This window comes from Apodemus sylvaticus, chromosome 14 (assembly GCF_947179515.1).
Source record: "Apodemus sylvaticus chromosome 14, mApoSyl1.1, whole genome shotgun sequence".
Taxonomy (NCBI): Eukaryota; Metazoa; Chordata; class Mammalia; order Rodentia; family Muridae; genus Apodemus; species Apodemus sylvaticus.
Window position 1 is genome coordinate 11,849,282 of NC_067485.1, and position 18,397 is coordinate 11,867,678.

The following is an 18,397-nucleotide window of genomic DNA, read 5'->3' on the forward strand; positions in this document are numbered from 1 at the left end:
GTGGGGCAAGCATGTTACCTGCTTAGCAATCTCCCTGACCCTCAGCCAACTAATTATCACGGTGAACAGCCAACAGACCATAGCATGCTGTGTTGCTAGGATGTTTGATAGATTATGCCTGTTCAGTGGCTTTCCAACTTTTATAATGCTTTGCCCTTTCAAAGCTGTAACCTCCTAAGTCAGGGAACATTTACATGGAAAACCCTCACGAAGAGGGTAAGCTACTTCCCTGTAAGTTGTTGGTCAGGAAGACACCAGAAACCCCCAAAACAATAGAAGCAGTTACTACCGCTGTTGGTTGCCAATCAGAATGAAATGAAAAGACCCTATTGCACAAGACCCCACGAGTTCTGGTAGCAGTACATAGGTATTGGGCAGGCACTGATCTGGAATTTCTTTCCTGGTAGTTTTGCGCTCAGTGTTGAAGGTGCTATACCTCTGCTTGGGGAACATGGCCATCAACAGGCTTCCAAGGCTATGGGCTCATTCCAGTAACTAGCCAGGCATGGTGCTCCCAAGGCTGCAATGGTGCCAGGTCTGTTATGGGGATGACGTCACAACTGCTTTCTGGTTAGATGAGACAGGCTTCATTGGAGAGAATTCATATCTGGTACTGTAAGCCTGGTCAGAAGCCTGTGGCAAGGGAGGTCATAGGGTCTGGTGATAAAGCGACTGTTGCCTTAGTAAACAGACATGTTGCGCCAATCAAATTTGCTCTTTATGTCTTTTGTTTTGTTTTTTCAAGACAGGGTTTCTCTGTGTAGCCCTGGCTGTCCTGGAACTCACTCTGTAGACCAGGTTGGCCTTGAACTCAGAAATCCACCAGCCTCTGCCTGCCAAGTGCTAGGATTACAGGCGTGTGCCATCATGGCCAACTTGCTCTTATGTCTGACTAATACTGTTCTCAGCTTTGGTCAGAGGCTGCTCTGCAGCAGGTGGCAGCAACTGCAGAGATTCATAACTGGTCAAAGTTAAGAACACAGGAGACTCTAGGGTGCTGTTGTGCCTTCAATACAAAATATCTTCCATGATCTCAGGTTTGACCACTTGATCCCTAGCTGATAGCACGATTTATAAGGTTATGAAACATTTAGGAAGACGGCTTTGAGGTTGTATAGCCTGGTCCCACTTCTGTCTCACTCTGCTTCCTCCCCAAAAGGTTAGCCTCACACTCTTGCTGCTACGATGGATTTGGGAATTGTAAGCCAAAACACACCTTTTCTCCCCTGGCTTCATATCTTCAGGACATTTTATCATAGCAACAAAAAGTAATTAATACATATGCTCAGTCACAAATCTGTGAACTGGTAGTTTTCATGTCGACTCACCTAATTTAGAAAATGCTTCCCTGAGGGCAGGCTGTAGGCAAGGCTGTTAGTGACTGGCAGGAGGGTTAGCCCTTTGTGGGTGGTGCTGCCCCTGCGCTGGTGGTCCTGGGTTCCACAGGAAAGTAGGCTGAATGAGCCATGAGGAGGCTGTTCCATCCTTGACGGCCTTTGATGAACTGTGATGTGAATGAATAAGCCAAATAAATCCTTTCCTCCCCCAAAATACTTTGGGGGGGGTCATTTAATAGTTGCTGGAGAAGGAAGTGACATTTTCTTTGCTGATCGCCACTGGGAAGGTGCCTATGCTCACAAATAATCCTACTGAAACTCTTGGATAAACAAAAGCAAACAACACCAGACATAATAGGAGGGAGCTGCTTCAGAAGAGGAAGGGGATTGGAAAAGGGGGCCAACAAAGGATGAAAGATTAATATACTCAAAATACACTCTAAATATGTAGTTGATGTTAGTAAAGTCAATTAAAGAAAATCCTTAGGAATAAAAACAGGCAAAAGAAAAACCACAACAGGTGACACATGAATTTTGCCAAGACTTCAGGAACGAGATTAGCGCACATAAGACTGGTCTGGTCAAACAGCTCATTGAGGAAGATGCTTGCTGCCAAGACTGACTACCTATTATCTCCAGAAGCCACACAGCAGAACATATAAATACACAGATACAAATATGTTCATATAATTAAAATGCAACAATAATAATTTACCAGGTACAGTGGTACAGACCTGTAATCCCAGAACAAGATTCATAGTTCTGGATCATCCCTAGCTACATCATGAGTTTGAGGCCAGCCTGCAGAGTCTCAAAAGAGAACTGAAGCCTAGCCTTTAATCCCAACAGCTACTTGGGAGGTAGAGGCCAGCCTAGTCTACATGGTGAGTTTCAGAACAGTCAGAGCTATGTAGAGAGAACCTATTTCAAAACAAAACCAACAACAAAGAAATAACAATCAACAAAAGCGGCTGGAGAGACTACTCAGACATTAAATGCATTGGCTGCTCTTCCAGATGACCCAAGTTCAAGTCACAGCACCCACACAACAGCTCATAACTGGTAACTCCAGCTCCAGGGATCCAATGCTCTTCTTGTCTCTGAAGATACACACACGTGTGCACATGTACACAAGTTAATCTTTTTTAAAACTTAAAAAAAAAAAAAAAGGAGCTCAAGGACAGTTTTAGCTACAGTAGTGAGTTAGAGGGCTGGAGAGAAGGCTCAGCAGTTAAGAGCACTGCCTGCTCTTCCAGAGGTCCCGAGTTCAAATCCTAGCAAACACAGTGGCTCACAACCATCTGTAACAAGATCTGATGCCTTCTTCTGGAGTGTCTGAAGACAGCTACAGTGCATTTACATATAATAAATAAATTTTCTAAAAGAATAGTGAGTTAGAGGCCCACCTTGACTATGTGAAGCTGTCTAAATGAAAACATTATTAGCCTGATGTACTTCTAAAAATATCTATTTTTAATGAAGAGGAACTGCTTTTAACCACTAAATCATCTCTCTCCATACCCCAAAAACAGAAATTATTCAAGAAATACAAATATATAATTACATATAAAAAATAATAAGGAAAATTAGAATGCAAAATTTAGCCAAATGTAGGGGTGTTGCACACCTTTTTAATCCTAGCACTCTACAGGCAGAAGCAGAAGGATCTCTGAGTTTGAGGCCAGGTCAACAAGAGTGTGTTCCAGGATAGCCAGGGCTAGACAGAGAAACCCTGTCTGGAAAACAAAACCAACCAAACAAATAAAAATAATACAAAATCCTAAGATAAATATACTACCAACAAATGATGAAAAGGTCTCCCTTTGTATTTATGACTTCTCTACTATGCTAAGAAACCAAGCAGTAGGAAGAGAAGGCCTGGTGGAACAGGTATTCAGAGCCTGTCCAGCTGGGGCTTGATCCCAAGACCCACAGAGCACCGTGAGGACCAACTCCCAAAGGCCATCCTCTGACCCTACAAATACATGGCATACAGATGACTCCTGAACCCCCATCTACAAGATAAAAAATGGGAAAAAATAAAGTAGTACACAGTTGGTTTTAAAGTGATGACTTTATTAATAAATATACATCCATATGATGATGTAGATACAAATCATGAACACTACTCCATTCCATACACATAATTGCACACGAGTAGCTCAAGTTCATGGACATTAAAACATACACAGTATCTATTCAGACTTTTTACAGCAGAGGACAACGTGCTTATTATCAGTTAACTGGTAATTATTTCATAATTGTCTGTGGAAAAAGGAAATTGTGAATCAAAGAATCAGAGTGGCCTGATTAAATCACACAATTGACTTACTACAGTATCACTTCTAAAAAACTTAAATACATTGTATGTGAGAGCACAGGTCTGTCTACTTGGAAGGAAAGGGAGAAAAGCAAATATTTAGATACATCTTAAGAGTTTGAGCGCAGTCATTATGCTAGAACAGACAGAACAAAAGAGCATCAAAACTTTTTATGCCCAAGACTATTGTGAATTGTTATGTTACTGTAACGGATCATAAATTTTACTGCATATAGACAAGGAACTGACAGAGCAATCATCTTAGTATCCCCTGAACTGTTCTCTTAAAGCTTCTTAAAGTATGAAGAAGTTCACCATTTAAACTTAATGTAGTCATTATTACACTGGATGAAGCATCTTTAACCTCATAATAAATGGATCCAGATTTTACCTCAAAGAAACTCTATTCTTATTTCATGAAAATATATGTAAATTCACATAAACACCAGTTTGGAATGAATAAATACCACTTTTCAGATGTTCCTTTTAAAAAAGTAATTAAAAATACAAAGAATTGTTAATCTGATTTAAACACTAATTAAAAATGTTTCAAATATTAAAAATTAAACCAAATACTATTTAATTTTTCAATATATTGTGCCAATATATATTTTTTTAAATATCCAGTGCAAAACTCCAAAGATAGTATCAAAATCACCCCATACTAAAGATTAGTTAGGCAAGGTGATACCTGTGGAAAATGAAATTTTCATCTGTATTGACTCCTTATTTGATTTGATAACAATAATAAATAAGGCATGTTAAAATATCCTTTTAAGAAAAAAGTAAAACAAACTTACTTGAATAGTAGATCATTTTCTGACAAAGTTTTAATATAGAATAGTGAAACCTATTTATGAAGAATAGAATCACACAGTATAAAATTAGCAATTTACCCTTTAAGGAACAATTATACAGTGGGGGTTGGGGGTGGGGGGGGAATGACAGTTTTCCCCGACTGAATATACTGGCATCTAGGCAACTGTTTCACATGCTATTTCAGTGTCTGTCATGACAAAAGACCATGTTACAAAAGATGCAGAATGCAGTCTTTAGATCATGTAGAAGTAAAAATATTTTTATGTGAAGACTTCACTTCTGTCCTCACCGTGCCTCTCCAGCATGGCACTAGTAAACTGTCCACAAGGAGAAAAGCAGAATCAGATGCTCACCAGTGCACACATTTAATATTCCAGGTGACTGCTCACAGGAACAGTAAATTCAGGTTCCTAAGTGACGTCATCCATTCACAACTGTAGCCATCTATCCAGCCTCCCTTTCCTGGGATAGAGCTCCTGACATAAACACTGTTATCAACATATCTCCTTACACCAATGTCCCATTTCATGAACATGTATCGGAAACTTATTATACAATAATCCACTCTATCTTCTGACACACCGCACAGCACCACTGAGGAGATGTGCTGGAGAGCTGAGGGAAGGGGATGGGTGTGGGAAGGGCAACAAGAAATGACAAGGTACAAAACCAGGAATGAAGTCAAACTGAAAGGATGCCCTGTGTACTCACTAGGAAACAACACGCACCCAAGTCCTTACATTTGGTGGTGAGATTATTCTACACTAGACTATTTCAACTGTTTTCAGGAACTAGCCGTGCAAGGACTTCTAAACAGCCAGCGCTGAACAACTTCAGACACGGCCAGGTGACAGATGAACACATCAATGAGGACGCAAGCATGTGCACGTGTCAGAAGCTACACTGTTCTAAGGAAACTACTAAGTCTTATATTCTAGGCTTCTGCAAGAAGAAACTCTGAAGCACTTTAGCTGTCTGGACGTTACAGCTGGTTAAGTGCTAACCCAGCACTGCTCGGCTGTCCCCGATGGTTGTGAGAAGATCTACTGCTGAGGTTACTGAACCCACGTGCAATGTAACAGCGCTTCCTGTAGGAGCACATGTCCAGCCATTGTGCCAGCTCTCATGGGGCACCTGAGATTTGCTGTTTGTCCCCTGATAAAGGTCTGGAACATGGTGCTTACATACAGTCAGCTTGCACGGACTGAGAGCAAGCCTAGACAACCAGTACGTGTCTTTTTTAAATTTCTGATTTTTTAAGTTTTTAAGTCCTGTAAATCTACATTTTAATCTCAAAGGCATTTTAAAATGCAAGTAAAAAAGCATAATTTTTTCAGTTCGGTAAAAGCTTTTCTGTTTTGTTTTGTTTTCTAAGGCGGGACCTCTACCTAGCACTGGCTGTCCTGGCACTATATAGACCTCAAACTCAGAGATCTGCCTGCCTCAGTCTCCCAAATGCTGGCATCAAATCCACGGGCCACCACACCTAGCCTAGGGAAAGCTTTTCAATTTTAAAGTTCGTAACATTTTACTTAGAACGCAGAATAAAATGTGTATTAACGAGAAATCTTTCAGAAAAGACAGTTGCCCTCCCTAAATAGACCTACATGCCTAGTACCTGTCTCTTTTCTATACTGTTCCTAAAGCAAGCCTCACTAGGGAGACTTCTTTTGGAAGAAGTAGTCGTCCTGGAGCCACGATGCCATTTTTATGCTAACCAGCATTCATTTTACAGGTTTCATTTATACTGAGTTACATTTATTGGTATTTGGGTCTCAACAGCCAGGAAACTGCTTACTGCTTAGACCAATTTTGCAGCTGACCACTCAATTTGTGTCCTTTGGTAGATATAAACCTGAAAATGCAGCTAAGTATTTAAGGAGTGTAATAACAATTATTCAGAAAAACTAAAAAACCATTCTAAATAAATGAACAATAGTAATAAATGTTTTAAAATATAATACTTTGAAACTAAGTATGTGAAAGACAAAACAGAATGATTATAGCCACATGAAGACTTTTAAGGGTTCTTTTTTTCTTGTATATTAAATATAATGTGCAGGTTTATAAAGTATTCTAGGGCTCTAAGTATGAGTTGTTTGTAGTGTTTGGTGCATATGCAGACACTAAACAATGCTTTAGGATTAATGATCAACTAATGTCATGCAAAGCAATAAATAAGAAGCTGTGTTTTAAGTTCCAAAGCTTCCAGACAGCTGTGTCTTACTTCAGAGTTCTAAACTCACACAGCTACCCCTGTAACCTGCTCACTAGTTGTTGTTCTGCCCCTTCAGTTACAATGCCTCACACTGGGTTACTCACAATGGAAAGTTAACTTGGGCAGCTGCTTAGCACATGAGGAGTCCACTTAGAACAACACAAAGGCAGGCAGGGGTGGCGCACATCTTTAATCCCAGCACTTGGGAGGCAGAGGCAGGTGGATTTCTGAGTTCGAGGCCAGCCTGGTCTATTGAGTGAGTTCCAGGACAGCCAGAGCTACACAGAGAAACCCTGTCTCGAAAAACAAAACAAAAAACAAAACAAACAAAAAAAACAGCACAAAGGGACAGCAAATGACTTAGCTGAGTGTGGTGAACTGTGCACAATACAGATACAATGTTCTACTCCTGCCCAAAGTGCATTTCTTAACTGCGGCAGCTTCTGAGCCAAAAAGAAAGAAAAGGAAGTGCAGGGTGAGGGAGAGCAAACAGAAACAGAACTGGGGAGTCCACGTGGTAAGATCATGTCAACTTAAAGCAACAAGCTTTGGGGTGACGAACAATCTGCTCCTAACCCATGCTCCTGCCTGGCTCACTCACTGGGCGGCTTGACTTCAGCACTAGGTTCCTGAAGCCCGTGAACCACTCTACTATGCATCATAGGGTAAGGAAAGGCAGCAGTGCCACAGCCATAGCCAAGATCTGCAAGACGGGACAGGGCTTTGATGCTACCTGGAGGTCTCCCTGGGCTGACTTTGTAGCCTGCAGCTTTGGTTGTACCCAAAGGTCTGCCTGGACTTGTTTTAAATCCAGCTGCTTTGGTAGTTCCCAGGGGTCTGCCTGTGCTGGTCCGGTATCCTGCTGACTTGGTAGTTCCCGAAGGCCGGCCTCGCTTACCAGATCGATTGAGGTTTTTCTTTTTCTTTAGTTCATCTTTTATCTCTATGTTTCTGCCACTGGTAGGCTGCAAGTGTGTTTCGTTTAACGGGTCTTGCCTCTGACAGACCATTGGTTTGTGGCTGACTGTGTGGCTGTATTTGTTCTGCGGGGAGGAGTACAGATCAAACTGATCGGCAGCTCTCATGGCATCTTCACTGAGGCAGGACGGCTTGCCAGGCCCGCAGAACGCTGGATTACTGCCGGCCACAGGATGCATCATCTTCTACCAAAAACAGAGACAAATACATATGAATACCTATCTGTATGGCAGAATGCAACGGGAAAAGCATCTTTTTTTTTTTTTTTTTTTTTTTTTTTTTGAGACAGGGTTTCTCTGTTTAGCCCTGGCTTTCCTGGAACTCACTTTGTAGACCAGGCTGGCCTCGAACTCAGAAATCCACCTGCCTCTGCCTCCCAAGTGCTGGGATTAAAGGCGTGCGCCACCACCGCCCGGCTGGGAAAAGCATCTTTTAACAACTATGTAGACTACCTGAAATTAGGGCAATAGGGTAGACTCCAAAACACTTCCACCACTCCATGACAGACTCCCTGCTCCCACCAACTAAAGAAAGCATTCCTTCCTTGAGGCAAGAGGCCCAGAATTCAACTAGAAGATTTATTCTCCCTTCCCCTCCAAGTTTATAAAACTAGGAAGCAGATGCTAAGGAGAAAGATTAGCGAACCCAGACAGCTGGCAAGGTGGACAGGAGTTCTAGGGATGAGGCTTTTATGTCATGACCCATGCTGGGTAGCTTTTCAGTGATGAGTGACCTATACAGCCATAAGTGACCTAACTGCTGCTTCACTAAGCCAGCCTTGACTAGGAAGTCTTTGATTTGTTGGTGCCCAACCTAGAATACATTGTTGACCATGTCTCCCCCCAAAAGTCACACCACAAAGAGCATCCAAGAGTCATGGTTTTTCTCAGTTATAGGTAGAAACAAATGTCACATAAAATTAGAGGCTGGAACAATGGCTCAGAGGAAGACTTGCTCTTGCAATGGACCAAGGTTCAGGTTCCAGCACCCACATAGTAGTTCACACCATCAATAATAATTCCACCTCCAGGGGACTGATATCCTCTTCTGATCTCCTTGGACACCAAGCATGCCCATGGTAAACATACATACATGTAGGCAAAACTATCATACAATGATTTTTTTAAAAATCTAAATTTCAGAGAGCTGGAGAGATGGCTCAGAGGTTAGAAGCACTGACTGCTGCTCTTCCAGAGGTTCTGAGTTCAATTCCCAGCAACCACATGGCGGCTCACAACCATCTGTAATGAGATCTGATGCCCCTCTTCTGGTGTTTGAAGATAGCTACCATGTACTCATGTACATAGAATAAATAAATCTTAAAAAAAAAATCTAAATTCTTCTGAAAACACCTATAGTATTCTGATTAAGGTTGATGTAAGTAGAAAATTAATATTTTGTAGGCTTTTTTCCTTTTAAGTTATTAAACTCTAGAATGATAAAATCCCAAACAAAAAGATCTCTTAGCAGGTAAAGCCCCTTGTCATCAAACTTGACATGTAAGTTCAATTCCCATAACCAGAAAGGTAGGAGAATCTACTCTCAAATTGTCCTCTGATATCCACATACTTGCACAACACATGCACATGCAGAAATAAATGTTAAAAAAAAATTCAACACAAATAAAACCCAGGAACTCTTATTAAATGGTTGTCCCTGCCTAAGTTTAGCATGCTTTCCCGGATACTGCAGCACATTCTCACTTGTGCACTCTTAACCGCATCAGTTCCCTCAAGAGGTCACCCAGTCATTATGGTAATGGATTATTTATACAGACTCCTGAGTGTGGGTTACACTTTTCAAAACCGATATTGTCAAGCAAGAAACACAATGCCTTGGCCCTGCACACCGATGGGCTCTCTGCAAACAAAAGGCAGTGAGTATCAGCACAGAGGCTCAGCTACCTCAGAAGACACAGACACAAGTCAGTCAAGACCTGGACATCAAAAACATGGTAACAATCAAATACCATTTACTCCCAAGACATAAGCTTAATGCCAGGGCTGGAGAGATGGCTTAGCAGCCATAAACACTGACTGTTCTTCCAGAGGTCCTGAGTTCAATTCCCAGCAACCACATGGTGGCTCACAACCATCCATAATGAGATCTGACACCCTCTTCTGGAGTGTCTGAAGACAGCTACAGTGTACTTATAATAAAAAAATAAATTGCCAGGCAGCAGTGGCGCACGCCTTTAATCCCAGCACTTGGGAGGCAGAGGCAGGTGGATTTCTGAGTTCAAGGCCAGCCTGGTCTACGAGTGAGTTCCAGGACAGCCAGGACTATACAGACAAACCCTGTCTCGAAAAAACAAAAAATAAAAAAATAAATCTTTAAAACAAAACAACTTAATGCCAAACAGGTCATATCCAGGTATGCCATCTTCTTGCTTTACAGAGCCCTGAACAAGTCCAAAGTCACTGTTCATTTTTTTTTTCCTTCTATATAAGTCTGTACCACCTGGGCAATGAGTTTTCAGGCCAAAATACTGTAATGCAAGAAAGACAAGGCCATGAGCTCCGATTCAGATTTAAAATAGAACGAGCATATTAAGGTCACACCTGAAGTGGCATCCTCCACATACATAAAACTGCACTTCCTCCCAGAGATCAGAATAAGGCACTTAGTTCCTGAAAGCACAGGAGAGAGAACTCATACTGTAGGGCACATGCTACTCAACCTAGTGTCTGCTGAGAATCAACAGTCGTTGCCCAGGTGGTTTAAGGTTTCAGTTATGAAGTAAAAGTATATTGAGAAGCTATCTGTTTATGGTCAGAACAACACAGACTTGAAATTATAAAACTAGTCAAAGAAAAACAAAAATATTAAAAGGAATAATTTTTACTCACTTCCCAAAGATATAAGAGCCAACTATAAATACTTACTTCACTAGCTCCAATTCTAATTTCAAGAAACAGATAAAGCTGGCACGTGCCTTCAATCCCAGCACAGAGGCTAAAGCAGTCGGATCTCTTAGTTCCTAGTCAGCCTGGTCTACAGGGGTTCCATGAAAGCCAGAGAAACCCTGTCTTGGAAAACAAACAAGCAACAACAGAAAAAGGAAAAGAATGAAAGAAAAAAGAATAAAGAAGTAGAAACCCTCAAGGTAAGTTGCTTTTGTTTTTGATTTTTTTTTCTTGTTTTGTTTTTCGAGACAGGGTTTCTTTGTGTAGCCCTGGCTGTCCTGGAACTCACTCTGTAGACCAGGCCTGCCTCTGCCTCCCAAGTGCTGGGATTAAAGGCGTGCACCACCATCGCCCGGCTCTCAAGTTTTAAACATATTACCTAAAGTTGGTTTCTGAACATTCTCTATATACCAGGCACTTTGCACATAATCCTCAGTGTATGCTTTGTTAAAAAAACCGGAAAAAGGACTGGAGACTGGCTCGGTGGTTAACAGCGGTTGATGCACAATTCTAAGCACTAGAGTCTGGCTATTAGCACCTACCTTGCAGCCCAGTTTTGCCTACACACACAGCTCGCTGATAGGAGTGGAGTCGGGAAGACCAATGGAGCTTGAGATTCCAACTTAGTAAGAAAAAGGAAGCTCCAGGTTCAGGGAGAGCCCCTGCCTCAAAAACATAGGCAGAGCCTTGCTGTAGGGACTCTTTTTCAATCCCAGCACTCAGGAGGCAGAGGCAGGTGATCGCTATGAGTTCAAAGTCAGCCTAGTCTACAGAGCTAATTCCAGGACCGCCAGGGCTACACAAAGAAACCCGTCAGAAAAACCAGAGACAGAAAGAGACAGTCAGACAGACAAGCACAAACACAGAAGACAACACCCTGGCCTTTGCATCAACACAAACAGTCACATACATAAACATGTGTGTACTTGTGCGCTTGCTCGCACGTGTGCTCTCTCTCTCTCTCTCTCTCTCTCTCTCTCTCTCTCTCTCTCACACACACACACACACACACACACACACACACACACACACCTTTTTTTCCCTTTCTTTAAAGAAATGGGAACTGACTTTAAGCAACCTGTCAGGGACACTCACTAGATTACAAAGCCAAATAGGAATTTAGATAATCTGAAAAGAGCACCAAGTTTGTACTGGCAGGGCATACAGTCAGGGCTGCCAAGCATGTCTTCTCTACACTGGGGCTGTTTAACAGAACCCCACTAGATGTAATACTGCTTTTCCCCAAAATTTATGACAACCAAAAATTTCTCTAGATATTGCATCGCAAATTCCAGGACAGCCAGGGACTCAAACAATCACAAATCCTTGGTGTTGACTCAGGCTTGCATCTCCAGCATATACAAAAAAGCACAGCACCCCGGGTCTGTAACAGCATGGTGGGGGAGGTAGCAGACCCATAGCAGATCCTACAACCCACTGCTCAGTGTCTACTCCAAGAGCTCCAGGGTCAAGTTCAGTAGGAGGCTTTATCTCAAAAACCTAAAATGGAGAGCAGCAACCAAGGAAGGCATCGGGCAGACTTCAGACGCTAGGAATGCATGTGCACCCATGCCTGCAGATCTCGTCACTGGGAAGACTGAATCAGAGAATCCAGGGCACAGCCAGCCCTGTGCTTCATAGAAAGCAAGAAATGAGGTAGTAAGGTCTTTCTCTTACACATGGGACTGCCAGTAAAGGGAAAAAAGTGTTTTTAAGACTTATTTATTTATATACATATGCATACTCTATTTGTATGTATGTCTGCATGACAGAAGAGGGCATCAGATCCCACCCATTATATAGACAGTTGTGAGCCACCCTGTGGTTACTGGGAATTGAACTCAGGACTTCTGGAAGACCAACTAGTGCTTTTAACCACCGAGCCATCTCTCTAGCCCGGAAAAAAATATTCTTACAACCTAGTTCAGCACTAGGAAATCCTTTGTGTATAAAACCACCACATATATCTACATGCATGATAAATTTCAGCATTTAGACAACACATCAGCATTAACCCTGTTCTTCAAAATGACTATTTTGAGTCTTAGAGTCTTTCTACTCTAAGACTACCTGCTAATAATTCTTTGGTTTGGTTTTTGGTGTTTTTAATTTTTGAGGTTTGTTTTACTCTTTGTCTAGGCTGACCTGAAACTCTTAAAAATTCTCCTGCCTCACCAAGCAAGCAATGGGTGTAAAGGTATTAACCCCAACATGCTTGGTCAGCAATTACCTCATTTCTTAAATTACGCTTGTCTTCATGAGAACAAATGAGTGTTGAGTGTCCCCGGGTGCAAAACCTGGCGTTCCAGTTGTGCAACGTGGTGCAGGGAACCAAACCCTAGTTCTCTTCAAGACCTGTACACGCTGATAATTGCTTTTTTCCCAGCTATTCTTGGAATCTTTCCATGCAAAGTTCACTAAAATGATGTAGGGTTCCATTTGAGAAAGTGGGAAGAATTTCTCTTAAGACGTGGGTGGAATTTAAGCTAGGAGTTATAGAACAAATTATGTTGCAAAGCAAAGGCTACAGTTGATTTTGTTTTGTTTGTGGTACTAGGGGTGGAACCCTATGCCTTGTACGCACCAATGAAGAAGTACCTTTTAAAATGGTTTACAGGAAAGTTTAAGGAAGCCCACAAGGAGTTTTAATGTGACTAAATTAGTAATTTGGAAGGTCTGCTGCGATCTGCTTTCCTTTAAGTTTTACTGTGGGTGTTTCATCCTGCCGTCTTTCAATGAAACAATCACTTTTTTTAGCTTAAATGTGGCAGACATTGCTCCCAAGAAAACTATTTTTAGTAAATTCACAAGATACCTTGAAGCTTTGTAAATATAGCAAAGCTTCAAAGGCCCACAACACGTTCTCCTCCAAAGATCAATTATCACATAATCCTCGGGTTTTTGTTGCTATGTGGCTAATTACTATATATAATTCCATATTATTTTATAATTCTAAACAAGTGTGTGGGAGGCCGTGTCAATCACTGAGGACGCTGTTCCGCTCCTCGAGAGAAGTTTAGCTACTAGGACACAACAAAAATAACGGTCTCCTTTGTCTTCTCTGCGCTCCTTAGCCGTGCCCCACGGCAGTCCCCCAAGCCAGCATCCTAACTGGAACCCGAGGCGATCCCCGCCGGGTCGCCGGGAAGCGGGGACTACCGCAGCTCGAGGGCGAGCCTGCAGCCCCGCGCCCACCCTGCAGCCCCGGCTGCGCGGCCCGCGCCGAGACTTCCGTCTGCCGCGGGGCCGGCGGGCGCCTGGGCGGAAGTACCGCGGGCCCGGCCGCCCCGGAGATAGGAGGCGCCCGCGCTCGCCGCCGCATCCCGCGCCCTCGCTCGCCGGGCCCCTCGCCAGCCGCCGCCCCGCGCCCTACCTCGGCCGCTCGGAGCCCGGCCCTCAGAGCGCCCAGGGGCCGCCCATAGGCAGGAAAGCTCCCGCCCGTTCCGTTTACTTCGGCCGCGCCCGCTCCGGGCGGGCCAGTCCAGTCACGGCAGAGGGCCGGCGGCGGCGGCGAAGCCCACGCCAGTGCCCGACTCCCAAGAGCCCTCACCGCGGGCCCCGGACGCGGGAGGAAGAAGCCGCCACAGCCCCGGAATGTGAGCGCCGGTCGCGCAGACGCAGGCACGCCTAAGTATCGCGAGACTGGCCGTGCAGCCCGCGCGCAGGTTGCGCGTGCGTGTGCGCGCGCTGATGCCCGTGCGGAGCTACGGTCCCGCCAAGAAGGGAGTGCGGTTGGCCTGAGTGAGCATCTGATGGTCCACGCTGCAAGTTTCTCAGAACACAGGATTGCTCAGTGACGCGGGCAGCGTTTGAATCCCGCTGCTGTCGTCCAGAAGCCGTTTTCACAGCTGTTTGTAAACCGTGTTTGATCTTGTCTGTTTGCAGCCATTAAGACGCATTGTCTGCCTTTCCCTTTTTGGGAGGGGGGGGAGGAGGGGAGAGGGAGAGTGTTTTTGAGACAGGGTTTCTCTGTGTAGCCCTGGCTGTCCTGGAACTCACTCCGTAGACAAGGCTGGCCTCGAACTCAGAAATCCACCTGCCTCCCAAGTTAAAGTCATGCATTAAAGTCATGTGCCACTACTACCCGGCTTGAGGGGCTTTTGTTTTTTTTTTTTTTGTTTGTTTGCCCGTTGCTTTCTTAAGGGTGGGTAGGGTGAGATTGCTTTATTAGTTTGGGTTCTCTAGGGTCACAGAACGTATGGGCAGTCTCTATGCCCATTTGGGAATTCCCATAGGGAATTTGTCGATGACTTACAGTCTATAGACCAACTCCCCAACAATGGTCAGCAGCAGCTGTGGATGGAAGTCCAAGGATCTAGCAGTTGCTCAGTCCCACGAGGCAAGCAGGCAAGGAAGAGTGAGTCAATCTTCCTTCTTCCAATGTCCTTATATAGATCTCCAGAAGAGGGTGTAGCCCAGATTAAAGGCCTGTGCCTCCATGCCTTTAATCCCAGATGATCTTGAACTGGAGATCTCCTTGTGTTAATCTTCTGGAATTCATAGCCACTATGCTTCAAGATCTCCATGCCAAGATCCAGGTCAGAAACTTGTATCTCTGAGCCTCTAGATTAGGATCATAGGTGAGCCTTGCAATTCTAGATTGTAGTTCATTCCAGATATAGTCAAGTTGACAACCAGGAATACCCACTACAATTGCCCACCTCCAAACATGAGGCTATTCAGATGGTGATGGTGTTAGGGCTTTCAGATGCAAGATGTGTAATAATTAAAAGTATTTTGTGTGATGCCCTGTTAGTTTTGTTTTTCAAATCCCTGTCATCTCTAGAATGTGCCGTATCCTTCATCCTAAAAGGCCGAGCCACTAGCCTAATTCCATTTTGGTTGTAAGTGTTCCCCTTCTGAGTCACTTTGTTGTAGAATTATCCTGGATTCAGGTACAGTTCTTTCTACAAGTACATAACATGAAATTGACAGTCTTCTAGTACTGGGGCTCGGAGACATGTCTATCAAAGTGATTCAGCAAAGGCCTGCTGAGTTGCACCCTATCAGTGCTGTCTCCAACAGAACTGGAGACATTACCACATGGACAGTGATCTGCCTACATGACCTCCGGTAAAAACTCTGAACAAAAGTTGGATGTGGTGGAACATGCCTTAATCCCAACACTTGAGAGGCAGAGGCAGGAGAATCTCTGTGAGTTCAACAGCCTGATCTACACAGCTAGTTATAGGACAGACAGTACTACAAAGGACAGTGGTTCTCAACCTTCCTGTTGCCATGACCCTTTAATACAGTTCCCCAAATTGTGGTGACCCCCCCAACCATAAAACTATTTTGTTGCTACTTCATAATTGTACTTTTGCCAGTGTTATGAAATCGTAAATTTTTTTTTGGAGATGGAGGATTTTTCGACCCACAGGTTGGGAACTACTGACAGAGGGACTCAGTCTCAAATGAAAGCAAACTCTGAGCTGACATCTGGGAAGGTGACTGTTTAGCAGGAAAGCACTACTAGATCTCCAGTCCAGGAGGAGCTGTGCTTGGCTTCTTGTTCTCTGAGAGGCCACATGCATGCAGCCTTCAGTGATTTCTGGAGAGCATCGCTCTCAATAGGATTGAGAGTTTGTCTTGGGGAACCCTAACTTGGGTGTCAGACACAGGGCAGACCCACAGGAAGTATGTGGTGTGATTTTATTTTGTGTCCCTGGCCCTTTAAAAGATCCCCAGTTGCTAGTCAACTGGCCTTTTAGGAGAACTACTTGACCCTTTGATCTTCAGTGTCCATGGCCTCTTGGACTTCTGAGAACAGGAGAGGATATAAAAAGCAACAGGGGCAGAGAGAGGGAAGCAGGGTTAGAGACAACAACAACAACAAAAAAGACCGAGCAGAGTGAAAATAGACTGTTGAGCAGAAGAAGCCAAGTTGTGCCAGAGACAATATTGTTAGGAGACAGCAGAAAGTGGACTGGGCTGGCAGAGTGAGAAGACAGCCAGAGAGGCTTGAGGCAGGAGAGCTGTGCGGAGCAGATAGGCAAGAGTAGTTGTGGTGGTGGTAAATATTAACTGGGGGTTTCTACCTCACCCTAGAGCATGTAGGTCCAAAATAAGAGACCCAGAACATATTTATAACAAGCCTTAAAAGCATTAGACCTGAGGCAGACATCAGCCCTCTGTGCTACTATGTCTACCTCCCTGTCAACTGCCCCAAGATACAATGCCATGTTCCACCTGGGCTGCTCCTATTCTGACTGGCCAGCCAGAGGCCACAGCATGTGCTCACAATCCACCTACCCCGGGGCACTTTCCTCCTTTCCCTCCTCCTCTCCTCCTGGTCTCCACCTCAGACCCCCAAGTTCTGGAACCAAAGCCCCACCTACCTCTCTCCTGCCCAGCTACAGGCCGCAGGCATCTTTACTCAACCAGTAGTTTTAAATTAAGAAGTAAAGTCTGCACAACAAAAGCTGGCATATGTGAGAATTCACTCTCTTGAGGCAACTAGACCTTGGGACACAGAAGTTAGCACTACAATCCATAGCAACAGACTAAACCTCAACAAGGTATAGTTTGGAGCTGCTAGTATTGGGAAAATGAAGGGACTGTTCAAACTGACTGTTGGGGGAACTGAGGGAGGGCAGGTCAGGAGAAACATCTGAAAGAGCGGGACTGGAAACCGGAAGGAGGGCTGGCAGAAAATTAAGAGTACTGGTTACTGTTTGTAAGAAAGAGACATTAAAAGAAACATTTTTAATAAAAAAAAATTACATTACAGAGGTACTCCAACTTCACAACTAAGAATTTAGGGAAAGTGCCAGAACTTGTAAGAAACATGAAAAGTGTTGACTTTTTAAGAGACAATAAGGTCTAACATCTAATTTCAGATCTTTTTTTTTTCTGTGCATGTAAGTAGAGGCCAGAGGACAATGCGGCTGCTGGTCCACATATCTGTTCACCTTATTTCTTGAGACACAGTCTCTTATTGGCTAAGCAGAGCAGGCTGGCTGGCTAGCAAGCCCCAAGGGATTACCTAGCTCTGCCTCCTCAGCACTGGAATTACACATGTGTCTTAGACAGTGTTCTAGGTGGTGAAGAAAACCTTGACCATGGCAATTCTCATAAAACCATTGAGAGTGCTTTGGTGCATACCTTTAATTCCAGCACCCAGGAGGCTGAGGCAGTTCAAGAGAAGAGGTCAGCTCAGGAAATTTGTTAAATTCCACCAGACCCCTCCCATTCTGGAAGAGGAAGGTCATAGAACACTTAGGCACCCCTCCTCTCCAGAAGGGAGAGGCTAATGAACATTCCTCAGACACAGTGGGTGGGTGGGGACCGACCAACCACTACCTGAGGGTGTGGAGGCCCATTGGCTACCTACAGACAAGGGAAGTCCTTGCCACCTAAAGACCAATCAGTTTAAAAGTCACACTGTTCTGCCAATCACATTGTGCCTAATGGCTACCTCTCTGAAAACTGTACAAAGACTGACCAAATGGGCTGCGCAGGGTCACCACCTCTCCTTCGGGTGTAGGATGACCCCAATGCACTGAAACAATAAATTCATCTTGCTTTTTGTATCGATTCCCAGCTCCACGTTGTTCACTCAGGGGTGCCAGAGTCTTACACAAGGCCAACAGGTGTACATGGCAAGCTCCAGGACAGCCAGGGCTACATAGTGAATCCCTGTCGTGGGAGGTGGGGGGGAATGCACTACATTGGTCTAGTCCAGTATCACATTGTCAGGAGGCAGGGCAGCATGCAGACTTGGTGCTACATAGGTAGCTCAGTTCTACATCCAGATCCACAGGCAGCAGGGAGAGAGAGCCACTAAGCCTGGCTTGGGCACTTGAAACCCTCAACTTAG

The 18,397-nt window shown here is 44.1% G+C and overlaps 1 protein-coding gene across 1 annotated transcript; it reads right to left on the reverse strand.

Moving 5' to 3' along the window:
* Positions 1–3,392: 3,392 nt before the first annotated feature.
* Positions 3,393–14,211, reverse strand: C14H5orf24 (chromosome 14 C5orf24 homolog). The gene is made up of 2 exons (XM_052156349.1): positions 13,952–14,211; positions 3,393–7,857 (listed from the first exon to the last, which is right to left on the reverse strand). Exon 2 carries the CDS (start codon positions 7,852–7,854, stop codon positions 7,288–7,290), a length of 567 nt encoding a protein of 188 aa, XP_052012309.1. The 5' UTR covers positions 7,855–7,857; positions 13,952–14,211; the 3' UTR covers positions 3,393–7,287.
* Positions 14,212–18,397: the final 4,186 nt, after the last annotated feature.